The sequence below is a fragment of the Microcebus murinus genome, chromosome 8, assembly GCF_040939455.1.
Source record: "Microcebus murinus isolate Inina chromosome 8, M.murinus_Inina_mat1.0, whole genome shotgun sequence".
Lineage (NCBI taxonomy): Eukaryota > Metazoa > Chordata > Mammalia > Primates > Cheirogaleidae > Microcebus > Microcebus murinus.
In genome coordinates, this window is record NC_134111.1 from 89,706,583 (window position 1) to 89,732,065 (window position 25,483).

The 25,483-nt window shown below is 48.3% G+C and overlaps 1 protein-coding gene across 2 annotated transcripts; it reads right to left on the bottom strand.

The window, feature by feature from the left end:
* Positions 1-302: 302 nt before the first annotated feature.
* DNPEP (aspartyl aminopeptidase) lies at positions 303-23,895 on the bottom strand. Of its 2 annotated transcripts, XM_012740169.2 has the most exons (16): positions 23,813-23,895; positions 13,069-13,116; positions 12,085-12,178; positions 11,909-11,997; positions 11,680-11,793; positions 11,302-11,427; positions 11,002-11,132; positions 10,637-10,712; positions 10,415-10,522; positions 9,617-9,694; positions 8,548-8,631; positions 7,412-7,572; positions 6,979-7,018; positions 6,764-6,865; positions 776-943; positions 303-451 (listed from the first exon to the last, which is right to left on the bottom strand). In XM_012740169.2, exons 1-16 carry the CDS (start codon positions 23,870-23,872, stop codon positions 401-403), a joined length of 1,530 nt encoding a protein of 509 aa, XP_012595623.1. In that variant the 5' UTR covers positions 23,873-23,895; the 3' UTR covers positions 303-400. The 2 variants fall into 2 exon arrangements, with proteins under 2 accessions (XP_012595623.1, XP_012595625.1); XM_012740171.3 differs by lacking the exons at positions 13,069-13,116; positions 23,813-23,895 and adding an exon at positions 12,759-12,878.
* Between the last annotated feature and the right edge of the window lie 1,588 nt (positions 23,896-25,483).

Genomic DNA, 25,483 nt, shown 5'->3' on the forward strand with positions numbered 1-25,483 from the left:
CTGTTCTGGGAATGGAAGGAGGGAAGAGCATGGAGGCCCCTTCCCAGGGGAAGGGAGGACTAGGAGTGGGAGAAAAAGTGACCTTACAACGGTGGAGCCACCCCACCCTTCACCCACTTCAGGCACAGACTGGAGAACAAGAAAAGAAATTAAAAATCGGGCCTCCACCAGCTAGAAGAAGCTGTGGGGCCTTCTCTACTGCACCCCAACCTCCGCCCCACCCCTGTCCCATTCTGGTTCCAAAATTCAAACCAGGCTCAACTCCCACCCCTCCAGTCTCCAAATAAGCACAGCAAGGAGAGTTTGAATGAAAAATCCACTTTAATAAGCCAGCTTCAGCTCAGCTGAGAACTTCCCCTCTCACGTGCATAGGGTGGAAGAGAAGTCTTTCCAAGAGGCCTCAATCCACTAAGAGATTACGACTCAGAGAAGGGAACAGCTCAAAGAAGCCCTAAAATGGGAGGCAACATGGGACTTGGAATTAGTGACCAGATGCAGGACTCCGCTATTTACCTCCCGCCAACACAGGCCCCAGCAAGAGAAGCACGGAGGTTTCACCTGTGCTTGACAACTGCCCCAGTCTTAGCCCTGAGCCCCCTGCAACCTCCTCATTTTCCTTTGGCAGCTGGTCAGGGCCCCTGAGCCTTGAGAAGAATGGGGACCCTTGTTTTCCTACATGGTCGCACCATGACAACCAGCCCCCATCATCCAGGCCAGCCACTTAGTGATGGGGAAGGAGCCCAACCCTCATGGAGAGGGCTGCAGCGGGACTTACCTTGAAGAGGGTGAGGGTCTGCAGGACTCCCGTGGTGCAGGCTGTCTCCCGGATAGAGTGCATGGCCAGCTGGGGGCTGCCTAAGTCCAGAACCCGCAGCCCCAGCCGAGAAGCCAAGATAGGTCCAATGGTGGTACCACAGGGGGAGTCATTCCGGACCATGAGATCCTGGGGAGGGAGAGCTGTGAGCAGCATGCAGTGTGTGCAGTGACAGCCCAGCAGGAAGCCCCCTCAGAACTGCAGGCCAGGACGGCCTGGGAGATGGTCCATTTCCGCCCCCTCAGAGCACAGAAATGAGCAACATAAAATCACAAAGCCAACCCTGAACAGCAGGCCCCAAAGGACAATATATTCTGAATTGGTCCCATTCTCTCTATGTGCACTGCCACCACCCTAGTTCCAGCTACCATTATCATTTTATCTCTATAATCCATTCTCCACATAGCAGGCAGGGGGAATTTTAAAACATCTATCCTTTTTTGTCACTCTCTTGCTTAACACTCACACCCACAGAAAGATCATTCAGTGGTTTTAGTGTTTTAAAAAATATTGCTATTGGCATTTTGAAACTATTTTCTTTATATTATGGTAAAAAAAATAAGAAAATCATAATATGATGGTAAATATTAAGATTTTCAGTATAAAAGAGAATTACAAAATCAAATAAACTAAGTGATAACTATTCTTATTTTTTGAATAAGGATTATAGTATTAATTCATGACTTAAAAAAATGTTTTTTCGGCCGGGCGCTGTGGCTCACGCCTGTAATCCTAGCTCTTGGGAGGCCGAGGCGGGCGGATTGCTCAAGGTCAGGAGTTCAAAACCAGCCTGAGCAAGAGTGAGACCCCGTCTCTACTATAAATAGAAAGAAATTAATTGGCCAACTGATATATATATAAAAAATTAGCCGGGCATGGTGGCACATGCCTGTAGTCCCAGCTACTCGGGAGGCTGAGGCAGGAGGATCGCTTGAGCCCAGGAGTTTGAGGTTGCTGTGAGCTAGGCTGATGCCACGGCACTCACTCTAGCCTGGACAACAAAGCGAAACTCTGTCTCAAAAAAAAAAAAAAAAAAATGTTTTTTCTACCTATGTTCGTGGAAATGGCCCCAAAGCACTGTCCCCACTAGTAACAGTGAACACTTGCAGTGCTGGACCACGGTTTCTAACTCCACTGTTCACCAAAGGTGAGCAAGTCTGGGGAGGGAAATGAGCAGGATGAGCCTGCCATTTCTTGTGCCAAAAGGCAAGGAAACATTCAAGAGTTATGTCAGGGGCACAGGAGTTGTGCTGAAAGGGTTCCCACTGGTGAGAGTTAGATAATTTGAGCATCAAATAAAATAATTGTCGAGAAGTAGATCACTGTGAGTCAATGAAAATCCATGACTGTATGATAGTCAAAGATAGGGAAAAGCCACTGTCAACATTTGAGATGGTGACAATTGAGATGACACCTTATCTTGAAAAGTGGTTAAATAAAGAATTAGCATTTATCCTGCTTTTCAGTAGGAATTATATTTCATGATAACCAAACCCAACTTGACTGGGAGAAAGTTCCCCTTCATAGAAGAAAGGAAAGGATGAAACAATGCAAGGTGGGGTGGAGCGTTTTTTCAGTAAATTCTAATGAAATTGATCTAGGCAAGGATTATCTATTATTGTTAAGACTATCAGGTGTCTGGTTGACGGGGAACTCATCACTTATGTGGGTTACTGTCAGGCCACGGGGTGGTGGGGGGGACACCAACTGTGGGAGGGAGTGGAGGCATTCCTGTTCCAGAGGCCAATCTTGGCATCACCTAGAGTAGATCAACTGGTTATGTGTGTGACGCAACACAAAGGACACACCACCGTGATGTCTCCTAGCCAAAAATGTTGAACTTGAATCCTTCAATTCTTTAGATATAAATTCGTTTCTAGGACATATAGGGGCTAGAGACACAGCTAAATGACACCACAAGGAAGCAACCAAACAAATCCGGAGAGTGAGACATTATATGACATGATCAGCCTGGTTTCTTGAACAAGCCACTGTTATTAAAAAGGGGGTGGGCTGTGCTAGATTAGAAGACATTTAAGCAACATACCAGCCCGATATAACACCTGGTCCTGAACTGGATACGAGGCTGGGACAAAAAACTATAAAGAATATTTTGGGGATAACTAGGGAAAGTTGAAAGTGATCTGTTCATTAGATGAGATACAAATGTACTGAAATAAAAAGGTGGAGATGACTGGATGAAAAGAAGTAACAAAAAATATATTCAATATGATTTCATTTTTTAAAAAGTATTATGTTAAATATATGCATAGAAAGGAATTTGTAACAATATACATAAATCTCTGGGGATTAATGTTTTATTTTCCCATTTTGTCTGTATTTTCTTTTTCTTTTTTTGAAACAGGGTCTCACTCTGTTGCCCGGGATAGAGTGCCGTGGCATCAGCCTAGCACATGGCAACCTCAAACTCCTGGACTCAAGCCATCCTCCTGTCTCGGCCTCCCAAGTAACTGGGACTACAGGCATGTGCCACCATGCTCGGCTAATTTTTTCTATATTTTTAGTTGTCCAGCTAATTTCTTTCTATTTTTTAGTAGAGACGGGGTCTCACTCTTGCTCAGGCTGGTTTCGAACTCCTGAGTTCAAACGATCCGCCTGCCTCGGCCTCCCAGAGTGCTATGATTATAGGCATGACCCAGCACACCCAACCTTTGTATTTTCTAATTTTCTGAAGTATACACGTCCTGCTTCTGCCCACGTTATTAAAGAAAAATCCCGCAATGTCTTCTCACTGCCTTAGAATAAAATCCAAATGCCCTTCCATGGCCTAGGAAGTCCTCATGATTCACTCAGGTGGCCTTCTCCCCACCCCTCTGGCTCTCCTTCTCCTTTCTCTGCTCCTACTAGACAAACTCACTCCTGCTTCCATGGGGCCTTTCTATTTGTTCCCTCTGGCTGAGGTGCTCTTCCCCCAGACACTCCCATAGCTGCCTCCTTCTCAGTGGGTAGGCCTCGGCTCGAATATCACCTCCTCGGAGCAGCCCTCCTGAATGGCCCTTGTAGCGGAACAACTCAGCTCTGTGTAGGGCAGAGCAGGAATGTGTATCAGAAAGAGCCCTGAAAAGGAAGCCCGGGTGCCAGGGTCCTAGTCCTGCCTCCACCAGAACTTGCCTCTATGTTTGTCACTGTAACACCCTGGGCCCCAGTCCCTTACATAGATAGGTAGGTAGATAGATAAATACAGAAACACCGTCATGCACCGCATAATGATGTGCTGGTCAACAACAGGCCACATATATGACAGTGGTCCCATAAGATTATAACAGAGCTGAAAAATTCCTACTGTCCAGTGACATCACAGCCATTGTAATGTTGTAGCATGACACATTACTCAAGTGCTTGTGCTGAGGCTGGTGTGGACAAACCTACTGCACTGTCAAAATGTATAGTATCTATAATTATGTATGGCACATCAAACTTGATGATAATAAATGACTGCTACTAGTTTATATACTTACTATACTGTAGTTCTTACTGTTATTTCAGAGTATATTCCTTCTACTTATTAAAAAAAGAGTTCACTATAAAACAGTCTCGGGCAGGTCTCTTAGGAGGTGTTCCAGAAGAAGGCATTGTTATCATAGGGGATGACAGCTCTGTGCCTGATACTGCCCCTGACGACCTTCCAGTGGGACAAGATGTGGAGATGCAAGACAGTGATGTTGATAATCCTGACCCTGTGTAGGCCTAGGCTACTGTGTGTGTTTGTGGCTTAGTTTTTCATAAATAAGCTTAAAAAGTAAAAAAAAAAAAAAAAAAAAAAAAAAAAAAAAAGATTTAAAAATTTTAAAAATAGAGGCTTATAGACTAAGGATATAAAAAAAGAAAATAGGCCGGGCGTGGTGGCTCATGCCTGTAATCCTAGCACTCTGGGAGGCTGAGGTGGGCGGATTGCTCGAGGTCAGGAGTTCGAAACCAGCCTGAGCAAGAGCAAGACCCTGTCTCTACTATAAATAGAAAGAAATTAATTGGCCAACTAATATATATAGAAAATTAGCCGGGCATGGTGGCACATGCCTGTAGTCCCAGCTACTCGGGAGGCTGAGGCAGAAGGATTGCTTGAGCCCAGGAGTTTGAGGTTGCTGTGAGCTAGGCTGATGCCACGGCACTCACTCTAGCCTGGTCAACAAGCGAGACTCTGTCTCAAAAAAAAAAAAAAAAAAAAAAAAGAAAATATTTTAGTATAGCCACACAACCACACAATGTGTTTATATTTCAAACTAGGTGTTATTATATTATAAGAGAGTCAAAAAGTTTTAAAACGCCAGGTGCAGTGGCTCACACCTGTAACCGTAGCACTTTGGAAGGCTGAGGCAGGAGGATCACACAAGTTCGAGACCAGCCTGAGCAAGAATGAGATCCTATCTCTACAAAAAATAGAAAAATTAGCCAGGCATGGTGGTGCACGCCTGTAGTACCAGCCACTCAGGAGGCTGAGCTAGGAGAATGGGTTAAGCCCAGGAATTTGAGGTTGTAGTGAGCTATGATGATACCACTGCACTCTAGCCTTGTCTCAAAAAGAAAAAAAAAGTTTTGTTTTTTTTAATGAAAAGTTTATAAAGTAAAAAAGTTACAGTACATTAAGGTTAATTTAATACTGAAGAAAGAAATTTTCTATGTTTAGTGTAGCCTAAGTGCACAGTGTTTATACCGTCTACAGTTGTGCATGGTAATGTCCTAGGCCTTCATATTCACTCACCACTCACTCGCTGACTCACCCAGAGCAGCTTTCAGTCCCATAAGCTCCATTCAGAAGTGCCCTATACAGGTGTACCCATTTTTATCTTCTATACTGTATGCTTACTGTACCTTTTCTTCCTTTCTTTCTTTTTTTTTCTTTGTGAGACAGAGTCTCACTCTGCTGCCCGGGCTAGAGTGCCATGGCATCAGCCTAGCTCACAGCAACCTCAAACTACTGGGCTCAAGTGATCCTCCTGCCTCAGCCTCCCAAGTAGCTGGGACTACAGGCATGCACCACCATGCCCAGCTAATTTTTTCTGTATATTTTTAGTTGGCCAATTAATTTCTTTCTATTTTCAAGAGAGACGGGGTCTCACTCTTGCTCAGGCTGGTTTCGAACTCCTGACCTTGAGCGATCCACCTGCCTCGGCCTCCCAGAGTGCTAGGATTATAGGTGTGAGCCGCCGCACCTGGCCGACTGTACCTTTTCTGTTTAGACATGTTTAGATACACAAACACCATTGTGTTACAACTGCCTATGGTATTCAGCACAGTAACATGCTGTACAGGTTTGTAGCCTAGGAGCAAACAGGCTACACCACATAGCATAGGTGTGTAGTCGGCTATACTACCTAGGTGTGTGTAAGTACATGCCATGATGTTCACACAACAAAATCACCTAATGATGCATTTCTTAGAATATATCTCCAACGTTAAATGACACATAACTGTAAGTGTGTGTATATGAGTGTATACACACACACACACACACACACACAACACAAACACATGCTGAGGGTAAAGGATAAGATGGGTGATTTCTCACCAAGAGGGAAAATGAGTAGTTGGGGTTCCACGCTCCCCAAATCTGAACTTCCCTTGTGGAAGCCTGAGGGTGTGTAAGAGACACAGGGGAAGGGGGGTGCTGGTGGCAGTACTGACCCACCGCATGCCAGGAGCACACTGTACCTTTTATCTTCACAGAAATCTAGCAAAGTGGGCATCATGATCACCCCCATCCCACAGATGTGGAAACTGAGATTCAGAAAGGTTAAGAAACTAGTCCAAGGTCACACAGCTAGCACCACGGCAGCAGCATTGAATCTAGCTGTCTGTATCCCAACCCCTGATCTCCTCACTCTCCGGGGACCCTCTTCACTAAGGGCCATCTACCAGGCTCCCCACCCATCTGTCTGTGCCTCCACCGTGCTTGCTCCACCCACCGTCCTGGGCAGGGCCCGCCCTCACCTGCAGGGGCACCCCAACATTGCTGGCCACCTCTCGGATCAGGGCTTCTGAAACCGCATTTGAAGCATAGCGTTGCTTGCTGTTCACCTTGATCACGGGGCCCTGGGGAGAGGCGAGGGTGAGGCAGACGGGGTAGTGACAGGCCCAGAGGGAAGGGGACAGTGCCCGGTACCAGCTGGGCCTCCAAGTCTCCAGGGAGAAACGGCGAATCTCACCTTGTGGAATAAGGGCCGGTGGTTCTCCTCGTGCTTGTCCCTGTGAGGCAGACAAGGGGCAGGGATGGCAAACGGGAGCAGCAGGCCTGTCGGCACCCACCAGCCCTCCTCGACAGACATCACTAATGGTCACGGCATTCTTTCCCGCCCAGCCCGGCAGGACTTCAGAGTCATTCTGAACACAGGGTTCCAGGCAGCCTCCAGCAATAGTGGAAACAAGTTTGTACATACAGCCTACTCAACACACCTGGCCTAGGCACCACCTGACTCCGTGGCCACACCGGGCCTGGAGCAGTCACAAGGAAGTGTTCACAAACCTCCGGACAAAACAAGGGAAGGGGAAGGGAAGCCAGGCCAGGGCCGAGGCTCAAGGTGGGTTCTGCTTGGGTCCCCAGCGATATGGGGACTTTGTGGTCTGGCATGGGACACTCACAGGTAGTTGGGGTGCACGGCATGGGCCATGTCTGCGCTGATCATGAATGACTTGGGGATGGCCTCCTCGAAGGCTGTCAGGTGTTGGGAGGACGCTGAGATCCGCCGCAGCACCAGCTCCGTCAGCAATGACTGTGCGCCCTGGGCGCTCTCAGAGCCCACCTGGCAACAGCAGAGACCTGACTCTGGAGGCCAGCGAGAGGGCCCCGGTGCCCTAATCGGTCTAGAACCCCAGTGAGTCACTGGGAGGGGAATGAGGAGTGTTCTTGGCAAACACCCCCAACCCAGGGTCATTGCTAAACACCTGCTGGTGGACAGGGGCCAAACTAATTCCCAGTCCTTTTTGGGGCAGAAATAGCACTTATTGGTGGGTTTCTTGCACTGCTCTCCTTCCTTCTCCCTGACCCTCACATTTGGGGTTCAGGAGAGGTGCCCCAACACACTGGTCAATTTTCTTTTTATGTGTGTGACACAGACTGCTAACTATCCATGGTATCTTTTATAACAGAACACCCAAGTTGCAGCTAAGCATGTTACTACCCAGCTAGAGGTGACATTCCTGGCCTCCCTTGCAGCTAAACATGGCCATGCTAAGTTCTATGGAACTTATGGATCCCACCCTTAAAAGCATGAGCATCCACTCCCCCTCTGGCCTCTGCTCCCTTCCCACTAACTTGGTGTAGACATGACGGCCAGAGCTGGAACAGCTGCCCTGGATCCTGAAATGGAAGTCATGTGTTCCGGATGGCAGAGACCCATGCCGAACTGCTAACTCTGACCCGCTAGTTACGAGAGCGAGATCTATCTCTCTGTTCAAGCTCCACTACAGCATCTAAGACTGCAGCCTAACATACGTGTGCAACACGTGCTGAGCCCTGGGGCCACAAGGATGAACTGGGCAGGGTGACTTTTAGAAAGGAGCTCACCATGTGGCATACTAAGAGACATGGGGGATGTCACCCTAGAAGAAGCAGGTATATGCTGAGCCAGAGGGGATACCCAGTGCTAAGGAAACACAGGTGGCATCTCCCCTATCTTTGGGGCTTCCAGAAGAGCCCTGGCTCGTGGTGGCTGTCTGGCAAAAGTTAGATGCAGAAGACTGAACAGAGGGGACCCTCCCCAGAGCCCTCTCCGTACCTCTTCATTGTCATAGAGTGTGATCATGCGCACGTGAGGCTCTGTGGCCAGGGAGGAGGGGGCTGAGCAGGAATCAATCAAGGCCTGGAGCGAGGAGGGAGACAGGAGCATCAACCCCGCCCTCCTTCTTCTCTGACTTAGCCACCAGCACCTCGAGGTGCACACTCCCCCATCCGCCTTCCATTAGCACAGCCAGAGTGAAGTGGGCTGGGCTTTCACTGGCCTTCATCCCTTAGGGCACTGCCTGGCAGAGGGCCGGTGGGGACCTTTACAACTGGAATGGTAGAAACCATTCTTGAGGTGTTCTTTTCCTACACCTTCCCATCAAAAGGCAGAAAGAGGTGGCAGAAGACAGAAAAAAGAGCTTAGAATCTTGGAAGGACAAAAGATCACAGTGATCATGTAAATTGATTGGCCTCAGTAAAAAAACTAAAGTCCAAAGAAGTGACCATGACCCCACCAAGGTGACACGACTAGCTGGCTGCCTGCAGAAGCAGATGCAGGTCCCAGGTATGGCTCTGGTCTCAAATGCAGCCCAACGCCTGTCTCCAGCCACAGGACAGCAGGGAATGAAAGGGAGAAGAAAGCAGGAGGGTCAAGGGCAAGGGGAGAGAAAGAACAGGAACTGACTAGGGTGGAAAGGTGGGGAATATCAATTGACTAGGGGACAGGTGGCCCCACTGAGGTCCCCAGGAACGGGAGGAAGGCTGGGTGGGCTTAAGACTGGGGTGGGGTGGAGGGAGCAGAGGGAGGTGGATGGGACTGCCATGTGGGATGACAAGGCTTTTCCTTTGAGGCAGAGTTTGTCAACTTAAGGAAAAGTGGCAGGAGCAGGGTTAGGACAAGACACCGTGGCGTCCTAAACAACTTCTCAGCCTTCCTCTTACCTCAGCCTCTGGCCAGTGCGAGGACTCGGGCCCCTCCCCATGGTCCAGCCAGCACCAGCAGACGGATGGGGTGGCCAGTGGCCCTGTCACACCTGCTGGGGCTCGAGGCAGTCCCCCCACCCCCAACAGCCAACCTCTCCTGGTGGTGCTGCTGCCCGGGGCGGCGTGCGCCAGATCCTCACCTGCAGGGCACAGAAGCAGCTGTGCAGATTGTCCAGCCGAGGAGCAAAGATGAACTCATCGTAGGCACCACCCAGGACCTAGAAAGGCAGGGCAGTCAGCCTGACCTTCAACCCCCTACCCCCACTCCCCTGCCCCTCCCACTCCCAAGGGCCTGAGCTCAAGTAAGCCTCCTTGGTTTCTCGAGCAACCTCTCCCTGACTCCTGCCTTGGGGCACTATTATTATCTCTGCTGTGCAGGGCAGGGCTGAGAATGGGGCTGGGCTGGCACTGAGGGACAGGAAGGTGGAGTAGATGCCTATTTCTGTGGGTCAGGAAAAGGAAGGGCTGAACAGTCACTGAAAAGGCCAAGGAAGTAAACAGAGGTGACCAGTCGAGAAACAAAAATCTAGTATGTGTTCGAGCAGGACAGAGTATCCAAAGACTTAGCAATCTCCTACTGTCAGCAACTGGCAGACAGAGAACACCTGCCACATCCAGGACTCTTGCCCTCGGTGGTTCAGAGTGTGGTGTGGGTCAGAGCAGACAGGGCCACCTGTGGGAGAAACTCCTGGGGAATCTTTGACAAGGGCTGATTCCCAGGCCACACCCCCAGATAGTCCTAGTGGCAGGTCTGGGTGGGGACCTTGCCTTTTTGAGACCCACTGCCCTAGTAGCAGAGGAGGATGTGTCTACTGGGAAGAACGGGGATGAGGGTAACCAAGGGGTTGGTGGAGGTGATGAGTGCTGCAGGCGACGTGCTAGGGCTGGCTGGGCTCCTGGAGACCCCCCACCCACAAGTCCCTGCAGCCGCTCCTCACCGCAGGCTGGGTGTCTGCAAGGCAGAGCTCCATCTCCACTATGTCCTCAGGGCTCAGCCCCAGATGAGCACAGAGCAGGGACATGAGGACTGAGTGGTGCCGCTCCTCCTGCAAGGGAGAAGGATGCTGAGAGGAGGGTCCATGCCTCCTCTTGTCTCCCGGTCTCAGGGGACTGGTCCGTCTCCCATCCACCACCCTCCCGTGAGCAGGGGACCCTCTTACTGTAGAATTGAGAGGCCCTGGCTCAGGAGTCCCCTTCTCCAGCTCCTCTTGGGCTGCTGTGGCAAGAATGGGGACTCTGTGGGGAGATTCGTGAGAAGCGGGTGTAGGGAGGGCACAGAAGGGCAGAGCCCCCGTGAGTTGAGGCAACTTCTGGTGAGCAATTGCCTTTGCCCTTCAATTCCCAGCCCACTCCCCAAATGGCAGAGCTGTGAGGACCCTTGGACATCAATGCGTCCCAAGGGAGGAACTTGGCCATTACCATTAGGTAGTGGTCTCCAGGTCCCACTGGGGCCCCTTCCGTCACCTGGTGCCATTCCCCACCCCCACCCCAACCCCAGCCACCACAGCCCCTGCCCCAGTCTCACAGGTGCATCTCTGTGTTGGGCCCAAAGTTCTCGTTGATATTTCGCTGCAGATGGATGGCCAGGTGCGGGATGCGCAGAATGGGCCTCTCCACGTTCACCAACCGCTGCTCCAGCCGACCTGAGGTAGGGCACTGTGGCCAGCCCGGCCAGGTCAGCCCTCCCAACCTCACTTCACTCAGACTAACCAGGGTGGTCCCTGCCCGGGATGACCCCTTCCCCTCTGCCCCAGGGGGCTCCTGAAGGAATGTGGCAGTCAATCTTCCAGGGAGGCCAAGAGCCTACCAAGGCCTGGGTTCTCACCTTGACAATGACCCGTCCAGCCAAGGTCAGGTCTCTGTCAAACCAGGTGCTCCAGATCCCACCACCATAGGTCTCCACACCAACCTGCTGGAAGCCCACCTGGCTGCGGCGAGACCGACGTTTCACCTGAGCATAGAGATGGGGGAGAAGGCAGAAAAGGCTCAATGACAAGATTTGGAGATGAGGCTTAAATCATACACAAGTAACACAGAGCAAATATTAGTGCCAGAGGAAAGGCCCCAAGTGTGGAGGAAAGGGCAACAAGTTTACCTTCTCTGCTTCTGGGGATAAAGCCCCCCAGTATGTACTTCCTGCCTCTCTTTTGCCCCATACTCCCCCGACACCTCCCCCCATGCCAGCACAGCCCCAGTTTCTTACCCGGAGGCAGGGGCTGTCCGTGTGGGCCCCAATGAGGCTGAAGCCATTGCCAGGAACATACTGGCCCCCCACAGCAAAAGCAATGAGGGTGGAGGAGTTCCTGGTCATGAAGTACTGTGGGGGAGGGGGAGGAAAGACAGAGGTGTGCGTCGCATTAGCCAGCCAGGGCACGTGACTTTGAGATCCAGCCTAGGGACCTGCCTCTCCGCCCCCACGCCACCCCTAGTACCTTGCTCTGGGGCTTGATATCCCAGCTCTCCGTCTCCTTGAGTTCATGGAAGCCAGCCTGGAGGAGGCGGTTGCGGCACTCGGCCACGGCTGTAGGAGAAGCATCCTCTCACAGCGGTGGATGCTGGTGGGGGACACACCAAGCCCTCGCCCTCCTCCCTTGCCCTGGTCAGTTACCGTGGAAAGGAGAGGGACTCCGGTTCACGAACTTGAGGAGTTCCCGGGCCGCGGCCTGCACCGCCTCTTTGCGGGCCCTACCGGTCACGGCCACCTAGGGAAGGGGGGCGCTCAGACTCCTACGAGGTCTGGGATCCCCGGCTCTCATCTGGGCTCTGAGGACTCCCCCGTCCCCTCCCCCAGAAATGACGGCTCCAGGGCACAGACCTCGGCTTCCGCCCCTTTCCCCGCCGACAGACCCAAATCCTGACTCAAACCTCTCTCCGCTGAAAACGTCAGCCCTTCCGCCAAAGCATCGCGACCCTGGCCCGCCCCCTAATCCGAGCTTAGGCTGGCTCCCTAAGTCCCACCCCGTGTCCCTGCCCAGCTAGGAAATGCTGATCTGCTCCCAAACTCCGAGATCCCCAGCGGGCCCCTAACTCCGAGCGGGCCTGCATCACGTGCGCAACCACATCCCGGAGCCAAAGCCCCGTTTCCCAAGGAATACCCCACCTCTCCTCCACCGACCCGGCTCTCGCAGGACACCCCCGTCTGGCCCCTGGAAGGTGAGGTCGCCCGCAGCCAGGCTTTCCGTTTCGTTTTGGGTCGGGCGATGCCCCGCCATCGTGGCGCTAAGCTTGGGCCCAGGAAGACGCCGGGCCGGGTCTGGGATCGAAAATCAAGCGGCCACCTACCTGCATGGCCCCGCGCGTGGGGCTGCGTCCGCTCATCTCGCGGGGCTCTGACCCTGCCCCGCAGGTCGTGGGGCCTCCGGGTGCCCCGCCCCGCCCTTCTCCAGGCTGCCCCGCCCTCTCCGCCCCGCCCCTCGCCGGGCGCGTGGCCCCGCCGGCGCCCTGCTCGGCCCCCGCCCCGCCCCGCCCCGCCCCCGCCACGCAGCGCAAGGCCGCCGCCAGGGCCCCCTGCCGCCCCGGAGGTGTTAGGACAGGGGCGAGCCGCCCGCCACCCCTGCCTCCAGGAAGGAAAAACCCGCCCCCGCCAGCTCACCGAGTCCGCCGGGTTCGGTACAAAGTGCTCTCTCTCGCCACGGCAACCCTTGTGATAATAAAAGCAACATGGCTAATGTTCACTGACGGTCTGCTGTAGCTTAATGACAAAGCTTAACGTGCTGTTGTTTAATCTGCACAACTGCCCCATCAACTTTGTACTTTCACTGTCCTCGTTTTGTACGCAAACAAGCTGAACTACAGAGACGAGTAACTTCTCCGAGATAGTAAATGGCAGAGGTGGGGTTTGATTGAACTCCATCAACTTGATTGCAGAGGCTTCTGTCAGATCTTTTCCTGGGCCTTGTTCTATACACTTTGGTAAGGGTTATGTTACAACAGAGGGAGGTCCCTGAGGGACACAGAAGTTAATGACTTGCCCAGGATCACAGAGCTGTTTGAGTGGATCAGGGATTTGACTCTGGTATCTGTGCTTTTTCCACTTCTTAAAAAGACAGAGAAAAACAAATTCCATATGTTCTTGGCGGCAATTCCAGTACTCTCATGTCAAGAATGGCAGGTGCATGGTTAAACCCCATGCACCTGCCTCATTGTAGGTACTGATCAAGATTCTCGGTGGCCTCCAGTTCCAAAATAGGACCCAGCTACTAGAGGTGTGATCAATATTCCAGGGGTCCATGGAGCACTCTGCCATGAATATCCTCGGGGTGGGAGTGATGGAAGGGTGGGGAGAGGTTGGAAAGATCCTGCAGCCCTCACTCAACTGAGATATGGCAGCGGAGTTTTTGAGAATACACTCACTAGCTGATGGGTTCAATTCATGGCATTCCTTAACCATTTGTTTAAATATCGTTAGGTATAAAGTTCAGGGCTGAGCAAGATATAGAAAATGCTAGTCCTCTAAGGACAGTGACTTTAGAGTTGAAACAGGACTACAATGTATATGGGAAGGAGACAACATAAAGACTTTAATGTTCTTTCTGATCACAAAAAACAGTAAATGCTTGTGTCAGAAATTCCAACGTCACCAAAATGCATAACGTAGAAAGTGGAAGTATGTGTTTGATAAATTGAACCTCCATTCTTTAAAAAAATTTTTTTTCTTTTTTATAGAGACAGGGTCTCAATATGTTACCTAGGCTGGTCTTGAACTCCTGGCCTAACACAATTGTCCTGCCTCAGCCTCCTAAAGTGCTAGGATTACAGGTGTGAGCCACGTGCCTGGCCTGAACCTCCATTCTTGATTTAAAAAAATCCTCTAGGAAACCAGGTAGACAGGAGATAAAGGACATGTACCAGAAATCTACAGCAAACATTAGTGGGGAAATACAGACAGCTCCTATTCAAATCAAAGACAGACACTGATGAGCTATAACTGCCGGTAATCAATTGTGCACCTACAGTCAGAGCCAGTGTCACAAAACAAAATAAACCATTACATATGGAAAAGTAAAACTGGTCATCATTTGCATATTATATGATTACCTAGAATTCCCAAGAAAATAAACTATCAAAGCTATTAGAATTGGAAGAAAAGGTGGCCAGCTTTAAAAACCATTGGCTTTCCTGTTAAAAATTAGATACCATTTTTGATTTATCAGAATTACAAAAATGAAAAAGATTGGTAATATTGAGTATTAGAGAAGGTTTGGGGTAATGCATGCCTTTATACCCATATTTCTGCGGTGTGACTATTCCCCATGGCAGATTACAATCTGCCAACATGATGTCACTGAACACAGAGTTGGGAAGAGATGTGTGGAAGCATGCCATTATATAGATTTTCACCACACAGGTGGACATAGAATATGGACTAGAATGCAGTAAAATAATTAGGAAAGAGATGGGTTTGGAGTTTTTATTATCTGTCTAATATAATTTATTTAATTGTAAGTTTATATAATTTAATAGTTTAATGATTGATGTGTTTAATAACAGGCTCACCAAATTCCTGGAAATTTAAAAATCAGTTCTAATGAGCTGGTCCGAGTTGGCTCCAGGACACTACTACACTATACATACAAAGATGTATACTCTACATCTTTGCTGCTATTGAACAATGACAACAACATCTGGGAGCTTTTTTTTTTTTTTTTTTTTTTTTTTGAGACAGAGTCTCGCTTTCTTGCCTAGGCTAGAGTGAGTGCCGTGGCGTCAGCCTAGCTCACAGCAACCTCAAACTCCTGGGCTCAAGCAATCCTACTGCCTCAGCCTCCCAAGTTGCTGGGACTACAGGCACGAGCCACCATGCCCGGCTAATTTTTTATATATATATATTAGTTGGCCAATTGATTTCTTTCTATTTTTATAGTAGAGACGGGGTCTCGCTCAGGCTGGTTTTGAACTCCTGACCTTGAGCAATCCGCCCGCCTCGGCCTCCCAGAGTGCTAGGATTACAAGCGTGAGCCACCGCGCCCGGCCTGGGAGCTTTTTTAGAAATGCACAACCTTAGGGTTTACTCCAGACCTACCAAACCAGAATCTGCATGTTAGCAAGATCCCTGGGTGATTTGAATGCATGTTAAAGTTTGAGACAGTGTTTTAGAGTACCATATAGCAGTAAAAAAATACTGTGAGGTCAATTTTTATGAGTTTTTGCAGAAAAAAGTTCTAAATATATTGTTGAATTAAAAAAAAAAACCAATTTCCAGAATGTTTACAGGACAAAGGCATTTAGGCAAAACTTACACAATGAGCTAAATTTCTAATGCTATACAATTATATATGTAAAAGCAGAGAAACAGGTTTGGAAGGAGAATGATTGGTCATCTCTGGATAAGGGAATGGTGTTGGGCATGGAGTGGGATGAGGAAGTAGGGAATGACTCTAAGGAATCAAAAAAGTTTCTAAGAATCATTCTTGCTCTCAGCCTTCTGAGAAAATCTTCCCCACCAGCCCTTAGCTGGTGTTTACAATGCTACAATTATTCATTCATGTTTTTGGTTTAACAATATTAAAGTGCAAATGCCTTTGGGTTAACATAGCGATAGGTTAAGCACACTTAAGTGTGAGTTAATATAGTATGTATGTCCTTTCTGATCTATCTGTTTATAAGAGAGGCTTCCTTAGTAGGAATTTGTCACATAATTTTTAAGAGTGATTTGGGATACAGAAAAACAAAGCAATGGTGCAAGGAAGATAAGGGGATCTCTGTGTGTGTGAGTGTGTGTGTGCTTGTGCATGCACACGCCCACGCCCATCCTGCCCATCTGCTAAAATGGGTGCAATGAGGGTCTGAATCATGGTCTTGATTTCCTGACGCCAAGACAGCTCTGGACATGTCACTGCTGGTATGTATCTTGTTGTTTTAACTAAATAAATAATTTGATTCTGGATATAATGATAGGAACTTGCATAACACAGTACAATTTGCCCTTTTACAGTGTTACTAGAGGGGCATTTTAGTTTCAAACATGTGTCTTCTGCTCAAGCCTGTCATACTACAAATCCCAGGATGCCTTGCAGTAAGTAGCTTTTGGGCAGATATTATAATTTCTAACCAGTTAAATTCTAGGAAGGAGCTTTAAAAGCACTTATGTGGGTTTTGTTTTGTTTTGTTTTGTTTTGAGACAGAGTCTCATTCTGTTGCCCAGGCTAGAGTGCCATGGCGTCAGCCTAGCTCACAGCAACCTCAAACTCCTGGGCTCAAGCAATCCTCCTGACTCAGCCTCCTGAGTAGCTGGGACTACAGGCACGTGCCACCGTGCCCAGCTAATTTTTTCTATTTTTAGTTGTTTGGCCAATTTCTTTCTATTTATAGTAAAGACGGGGTCCACTCTTGCTCAGGCTGGTTTTAAACTCCTGAGCTCAAGCAATCCTCCCACCTAGGGCATCCCAAAGTGCTAGGATTACAGGTGTGAGCCACCTCGCCTGGCCAACATTTATGTTAAAAGTACTTTTTAAGCACCTCTATAGGTACCAATAGGAAAAATTTACAAGATAAAATACTAAGTGAGGCCAGGCGTGGTGGCTCACGCCTGTAATCCTAGCACTTTGGGAGGCCGAGGCGGGCAGATTGCTTGAAGTCGGGAGTTCGAAACCAGCCTGAGCAAGAGCGAGACCCCGTCTCTATTATAAATAGAAAGAAATTAATTGGCCAACTAATATATATATATAAAATTAGCCGGGCATGGTGGCGTATGCCTGTAGTCCCAGCTACTTGGAGGCTGAGGCAAGAGGATTGCTTGAGCCCAGGAATTTGAGGTTGCTGTGAGCTAGGCTGACGCCATGGAACTCACTCTAGCCTGGGCAACAAAGCGAGACTCTGTCTCAAAAAAAAAAAAATACTAAGTGAAAAAAGTGCAGCCCAGCAGTTATGGTGTGTTGCCATTTGCCTATGTAGACACATGCACACACATGCACACATGCATATATATAATCTTATATGTTTAAAATATGCCAGGAGTGACAAGAAAATAATAACTGACTCTGGGAAGGAGAAAGAAGGTGGCTGAGGGCTGGGGGTGGAAGGGACATTTTCTTTTCCCTATATATCCTTTTGTACTTTCTGAAAGTTTTTCTTTGTACAGGTACTAAATACTTTTAAAAACCAAATAAGTAAATTTAAAAAGTAATAGGCAGAAGGATGATCTTTAAGTACTTTCTGTGACCATGACTTTTGTCTTCTTCTGTACCTTGAGTTAGGAAGCATTTGTTGGTTAGCATTTAACCTAAAAGCCTTCCATAAAATGATACCAAGTTAAAAAATGCACTGGGTAAAGTTGTATTACCTCGAGGTATGGAATTGTGTCTACAGGTGGAAGAGAAAGTAGACGGAATGTTGATTTTGATGTTGGTATTTGAAATAAAAACTGGGAATGCGGCAGGAAAACCTTCAGAAACAAGGTACCCAGCTCCATTCATTCTTCACCTATACTAGAACTACAGATTATTGATCCTACTTTTCCCTCTTCTTCACTCCTGTCTTCATGTCCCTTCTACCCAGTATAAATCATAAGCTTCATCATTATGATAGCTCTCTTGCACACACCGTCAAGCCCCTTGCCCACCCTGGATTGCTTACTTGCCTGGCACAACCCTGACCCCACCGGGACCGGCCCCTCCCCTGCTCCGCGTCTGCACCTACATGGCTAGAGAAGCACACAGACATGCCGTCTGGTCTCACTCTAAGTTCACAGCCACTAACCTAAAGTGGGGTCTTTGTCCTGCCCAGAGGTCCTATTGCATCTCCCAGACCATCACTCGTCTGCTCTCCTGGAGGACAGTTTCACCCAGTGTCTCCCCACCATCTTCCCAGCTGATAACCATGGTTCCCATTTTACTGTGACAATACTAATAAAGCCTTCAAAAGAGAATTTCTGCAAGTTCTAAGCTACCACATCTAGGTTCCTACCCACATCTGAGCTCCATGTTCTGCTGTCCTCATTTCTGTGGATGAACCATCTATACGCCTATCCAAGGCCACCCTTTTCTGGTGTGCACAAGATTCCACCCCTCTTGCTTCCTTAAGGAGCCCATGTCAACAGTTCTTCCCTTTCTCCTGCACCACCAGTCTCCACAGTTCTAGTGGGCCATGCTGATTACCATATACACGTGCTGAACTTCTCCCATGAAATAATAATCCTCTCTTAACCCCCAAGTTTCCTGCAGCAATGGCCTCATTTTTCCTGCTTCCCTTTAAGCAAATCTCCTTTTGAGAAAAGAGGTACCTAGACTTGCCACTTCCAGTTTCTCTTCTCCCATTCTTTTGTAAACCCTCTTGAATGAGGTTTTCATCTCAATCATTCCACCAAAACTTCTCTTATCAAGGTCAAAAGCAACCTCTACAACATGGAACCCAAAGGTCATTTTCAGTCCTCATGATCCTTGACCCATGGGTCATATTTGACAACTGCTCCCTCTCCCGGAAACACTCTCTTCACTTGGCTTTCAAGACATGACCCCCACTGACCACTCCTTTGCATTTCCTCTTCTGGCTCCTCCCCATTTCCTCATCTTTGTTTTTATTTTTTTAATTAATTTATTTTTTATTAATTAAAATGAATTAAATTTTTTATTTTTTTAAATTTAAATCTTTAAAAAATTTTTTCTTTATATTCTCTATATATTTTTAATTATATTAAAAATATTTTCTTTATATTCTCTCTCTCTCTCTCTCTCTTTTTTTTATTATGGCTTGTTGGAGATTCCCCCATCTTTGAATGGAGAGCCTTGGGGCTCTTTCTTAGAAATCTATCCACACTCACTCCCTTGCTGACCTTCTCCAATTTCATGGCTTTAAATAGCACCTATATCCTGACAATCCCCAAATTTACAGACCTCTAGCCTAGGCATCTCTTCTGAACTACACATAGTCTCATATATCCAATTGTTTGTACATAATCTCCACGTGTGTGCCTAATAGGAATCTCAAATGTAATGTGTCTAAATTTGAACTCCTTGTTCCCTGAACCTATTCTAACCACATTCTTCCCATATAAGTAAATGGTAACTCTGTCCTTCCAGTTTCAGATCAAAACCCTCGGTATCATCCTTGGCACCACTTTATCTCACACCCCATGTCCCATCTATCAGCACATCCCGCCATCCCTAGCTCCTTCAGAAAGCCCTCCCTAGGCTAGAAGGGTCGCGGTGGCTCACACCTGTAATCCTAGCTCACTGCGAGGCTGAGGTGGGCAGATCATTTGAGCTCAGGAGTGCGAGACCAGCCTGAGCAAGAGCAAGACCCCGTCTCTACTAAAAATAGAAAGAAATTAATTGGCCAACTAAAAATATATAGAAAAAATTAGCCGGGCGTGGTGGCGCATGCCTGTAGTCCCAGCTACTTGGGAGGCTGAGGCAGGAGGATTGCTTGAGCCTAGGAGTTTGAGGTTGCGGTGAGCTAGGCTGACGCCACAACACTCCAGCCCAGGCAACAGAGTGAGACTCTGTCAAGAAAGGAAAGAGAGAGAGAGAGAGAGAGAGAGAGAAGGAGAGGAGAGAGAGAGAGAGAGAGAGAGAGAGAGAGAGAAAGAGAGAAAGAGAGAAAGAGAGAAAGAGAGAGAAAGAGAAAGAAAGAAAGAAAGAAAGAAAGAAAGAAAGAAAGAAAGAAAGAAAGAAAGAAAGAAAGAAAGAAAGAAAGAAAGAAAGAAAGAAAGAAAGAAAGCCCTCCCTCGCATGCCAGAGGGAGGTGCTACGGTCCTCTGTCCTCCCTCCGAGTACCAGTGTCACTCCTGTGTTAAGTTCTACAGAAAGAAGTCTCATTCTTTGTCAACTTGGAGTAAAATGCAGGCCAATGACATGTAATCATTTGTACCTTGCTGCTGTGATCCTCAGTGCCTGGCACTCAGTGGATATACAGTAAATATTTACTGAATGAAAATTTTTAAAAAATAATTGTTCTTTGTGACAAAGGGCCCCATGGATACTATCTAGCAATAACAAGGAACATAGTACTGATGAAGGCAACAATATAGGCCGGCGCGGTGGCTCACACCTGTAATCCTGGCACTCTGGGAGGCCCGGGCAGGTGGATTGCTTGAGGTCAGGAGTTCGAAACCAGCCTGAGCAAGAGGGAGACCCCGTCTTTACTATAAATAGAAAGAAATTAATTGGCCAACTAAAAATATATATATATAAAAAATTAGCCAGGCATGGTGGTGCATGCCTATAGTCCCAGCTACTCAGGAGGCTGAGGCAGAAGGATCCTTTGAGCCCAGGAGTTTGAGGTTGCTGTGAGCTAGGCAGACACCACAGCACTCTAGCCCAGGCAACAGAGTGAGACTCTGTCTCAAAAAAAAAAAAAGAAAAGGTTTTATGAATGGCCCTTAAAAGAAAACCAACTGCTCCTGTTGGTGATGAAAACAAAGTGGTATAGGAAAATGCTGGTTACTAAGCTTGGAAGTTGTTTTTTTTTTTTTTTGAGACAGAGTCTCACTCTGTTGCCTGGGCTAGTGTGCCGTGGCATCAGCCTAGCTCACAGCAACCTCAAACTCCTGGGCTTAAGCGATCCTTCTGCCTCAGCCTCCCAAGTAGCTGGGACTACAGGCATGTGCCACCATGCCTGGCTAATTTTTTCTATATATTTTTAGTTGGCCAATTAATTTCTTTCTATTTTTAGAGGAGATGGGGTCTCGCTCTTGCTCAGGCTGGTTTCAAACTCCTGACCTTGAGCGATCCACCTGCCTCAGCCTCCTAGAGTGCTAGGATTACAGGCGTGAGCCACAGCGCCCAGCCTAAGGTTGGAAGTTTTATGGAGCATTATAAAACTGGCACTTCACAACGGTCTTACGATGTATACCTCTCAAATGTCATTGATCTTGTGTAGTTATTGATGGTATAACAAAGTAGTTAGGAGCATGGGCCGAGGATCAGATACATCTGGTTCAAATCCTGGCCTCTCCATTTATTAGCCGTGGGCCGTGGTTGCCATGGTGTGCTGGAGCCAGCCCACACCTGTCTCTTTCCCGCTGCACATTCAGTGTCATCAGGCCAGAAGTTTGAAATGGGCCTGGGAGTATTTACACTACCAAGATTGACAAATAGTACAAATCAGGGCCTTTTCTTTTTTCTTCCAGAGAGCTACTTGTTAAACATCTACCATCACACCACAGACTTGGAGCCTCAGTTTCCTCGGAGGCAGATAGTAATAACCCCATAAAGTTATAAGGATTAAACAGGATAATGCACGTAGTGTGCTTATCACTAAGTTTGCCAAATAGTGAGAAATAAATGTTAGCTAGTGTTAGCTCTCATATTAAACTGTGAGCAACTTGAGGCCAAGTCTATGCCTTACTCATCTTGAAATCTTTTTTTTTTTTTTTTTTTTTTGAGACAGAGTCTCGCTTTGTTGCCCAGGCTAGAGTGAGTGCCGTGGCATCAGCCTAGCTCACAGCAACCTCAAACTCCTGGGCTCGAGTGATCCTTCTGCCTCAGCCTCCCAAGTAGCTGGGACTACAGGCATGCGCCACCATGCCCGGCTAATTTTTTATATATATATCAGTTGGCCAATTAATTTCTTTCTATTTATAGTAGAGACGGGGTCTCGCTCAGGCTGGTTTTGAACTCCTGACCTTGAGCAATCCGCCCGCCTCGGCCTCCCAAGAGCTAGGATTACAGGCGTGAGCCACAGCGCTCGGCCTCATCTTGAAATCTTTAGTGACTGGTCTGACATAGAGCAAGTGCTAAATAAATGTTTGCTAACTTAGTGAATAAGTGGAAAATAATAATAACTTAGGGTAATATGCCTCTGGAAAATCTGCATGCTGGGAGGCTAAGGCGGGAGGATAGCTTGAGCTCAGAAGTTTGAAGACCAGCCCGAGCAAGAGCGAGACCCTGTCTTTAGTAAAAAAAAGAAAAAAAAAATTAGCCGGGGTACTAAAAATAGAAAAAATTAGCTGGGCATGGTGGTGCATGCCTGTAGTCCCAGCTACTCAAGTGGCTGAGACAGGGGGATTGCTTAAGCCCAGGAGTTTGAGGATTGCTTGAGCCCAGGAGTTTGAGGATTGCTTGAGCCCAGGAGTTTGAGTTTGCTGTGTGCTGGACTGATGCCATGGCACTCTAGCCTGGGCGACATAGTGAGACTCTGTCTTAAAAAAAAAGAAAGAAAGAAAAGAAAATCTGCACGGTCTCAGGGGACTTTTAGGACACACTTGAATCACAGGGGTCTTCAGGCCCTGTGGCAGGCTGCCAAGGGGGTCTGGGGCGCACTCCCACCACCCCATGGTAATATCTGCCCTTACAGGCCCAGCGCTGACCTCCGGGAAGGCGGCTCCTGGTGCACTCCCTCCAGCTTCCTCCAGCTGCTGGGGATGGGCCCTCACCTCTCCTTCCTCCAGGAGCCAACATGGGGCATTTTCTGGCTCTCAGCCTGTCTGACTAGAGGTCATTTAATCCTCTCTGGATTTGTCCTGTTTATTTTAGTGAACAGGGCTGTTTACTTTCAGTTCGTATTTCTAGGGATGCTTACTCATTTTGCTTCCGTTTTATTTACTCTTTGCAAGCACTTGGGTTTGAGTAAATATGTCTATAAAGTTCCAGGGACTGGGTGATTCTGTGTCTGCTATTTTAATGGCCTTTAAACACTGTCTGCTCAGGTAAGCATTTTATAGATCGGTGGAAAAGATAGGGAATTCTGTTTTCAGTGGCCTCTGACTCCTTTCCAAGCTGACAGCTGGCCACCAGCAGCCTATGAATCATGGCTTTTCATCAGTAATAAAAATATCAAAAGCCAAAACCCATTTCAAACAGAGAAACCAAGCCACCCTGGTCAGCCGGACATGGGGCTTGGAAACCGGGGTAGGTGTTTAAACTCTAGGGCAATGCTTAGGGTATAAATTACCTGGAGTGGAAAGGTGGATTCATGAGCCCCAACCTGAAAATCCTGATTTGGAAGATTTGGGCTGAGGCCCAGCGATCTCCATCTTTAACAGGTGCTGCAAGTAATTCTGCTATCTTTAGACCACCCTGAGAAACACTAATTACATTCTCAAAAACACTTGTGCCGTGGATGGGCTGCCCTTGAACTTGCTGCCATGTTGTTGGGCCACATGCAGAGAAGCTCGGGCACCAGACAGCGTTGTTTGGAATGATTAAATCATCATTTAGCACACTGTACCTCCAAAGTTAGCCAAGATGATGATGAGTATTATTCTGTTGAGCCACTTGCTCAAGGTTTAATTTGTCAGCAGATTGAGGGCAGGGACCATATTTCATTCATCTCTTTATCCCCATAATGCCTAAGACAGTGGGTGGCTCACAGAAAGTTGGCACTCAGGGACAGGTGGCTTTGTCTCCCCTAGCTAGGACACTCCCGCTGAACACAGAACTAGAAAGAGGCCAGGTTACCTCGTGGTAGCCAGCGAGCCAGCTGTTGGGGATGGATGTGGTGGAGAGGCTGAGTGCCATGGTGACCTGCCCGCCTCCTCCTGAGGCCGGGGGCTGGGTCTGTCAGAGGCAGAGAGGACACGGCCTGGATCAAGTGCCTTTTTTTGCTGGCTCCTTCCCCTGCCTCAGGCCCCTCTGCCCCAACTTGCAGGGCCCTCAGTCACCCCACAGAGTCCATTATGACATCACCAGTGCAATTGGAAGCAGTAAGATCCCTCAGCACCCCAGCCTCAGGCTGACCTACTGTGGCCAGTGTCTAAATGATGACTCCCGATCTTGGGGACAAGTGGAGTCTTACATTCCAGGAGACCACTTTTTTATTTACTTCTTTCCTCCCTGGTTCTCTATCTTGGCCCCTTTGTTTCCTTCCTGCCAGCCAGTGCACTAAGTATTTCATTTGTATGTGTTTACTTGTTTATTGTCTGTTTCTCTAGCAGCCCATGCCTACCCTGTGCACTGCTGGGTCCCAGCGCCTGGCACAGTGTCTGATGCAGTACGTCCTCAAGAAAGACTTTTTGGTGCAGGAAGACATGAATGAGAGGCCTCACTGGCTTCAGTTGTCCAGTCATTTATTCACTCAACAAGCATGCATTGTGCATCTGCTGTGGGCCAGGCTCTTGTCGACCTGAATAACTCTTTTTCCACCCCGAGGAGCTCCCAGCCTGGTGGCGGGATGTGAAGACACATCCTTTCTATAATGCACCCTGACAAGGGCTAACTCTGAGGTCTGACGGAGATGCGGTTGCTTGGAAGAGCACGCTGTGGCAATGACAGGCTCTTAAACCAGAGAAATGGTGTCTTGTCTGGCAGGATTTCCCGCGCCTGATTCAGGGAGCCCCATCTGCCCAGAGGCCTCTGCCTGTGCTGACAACCACGGCTGCTTGTTTCTGCTAATATTGCAGCAGGGTGCTGCTATAGAAGCAATCTATACAACACCATTTACAGCCATAACTGAACCACAAAAATCAATCCCCAACGCTCACTCCCATTAGCAAACATGCTTTGAGGGCCTCCTGGGTGTGGGGCATAGTTTTAAGGTGCCGGGAGATAGAAGGATGAATAAAAGGACTCTGCCCCTGGGTGGGGGAAAGGAGGTGGCCTTCTAATCTCCCTAGTGAGGCAGGACACCTGGGGATGGGATGATTAACTGCACTTAGTGAAAGTGTGGATGCCAGGCAGTGCCTGAAGGCCCCAGAGTTGTGCTGCCCCCACAGTAGCCACCAGCCAGCCACATGTGGATGTTGAACGCTTGGCATGTGGCTACACACTCAAGTGCCTCTCACATCAAGAGGTGCTGGACGTATATAATAACGTACACATGGGATTACGAGCAAAATGTATGAAATATCTCAATTTTTAAATATTGATTACATGTTGAAATAACATGTTAGATACATTGGGTTACATGTACTATATTATTAAAATTAATTTCACCTATTTTATGTTTTCAAAATGCAGCTTCTAGAACATTTAAAATGACAAATGTGGCTACCATTGTGTTCCTGTTGGACAGTGCTGGTGTGGGAGTGGAGAGGACCCTGTAGGGGACAGATAGCCAGTGCCACTGCAGCTGTAAAGAATTCTGGGGAAATAGGACAATTAGGAGCCAGCAAGGGGGAACTGAAGAAGGGT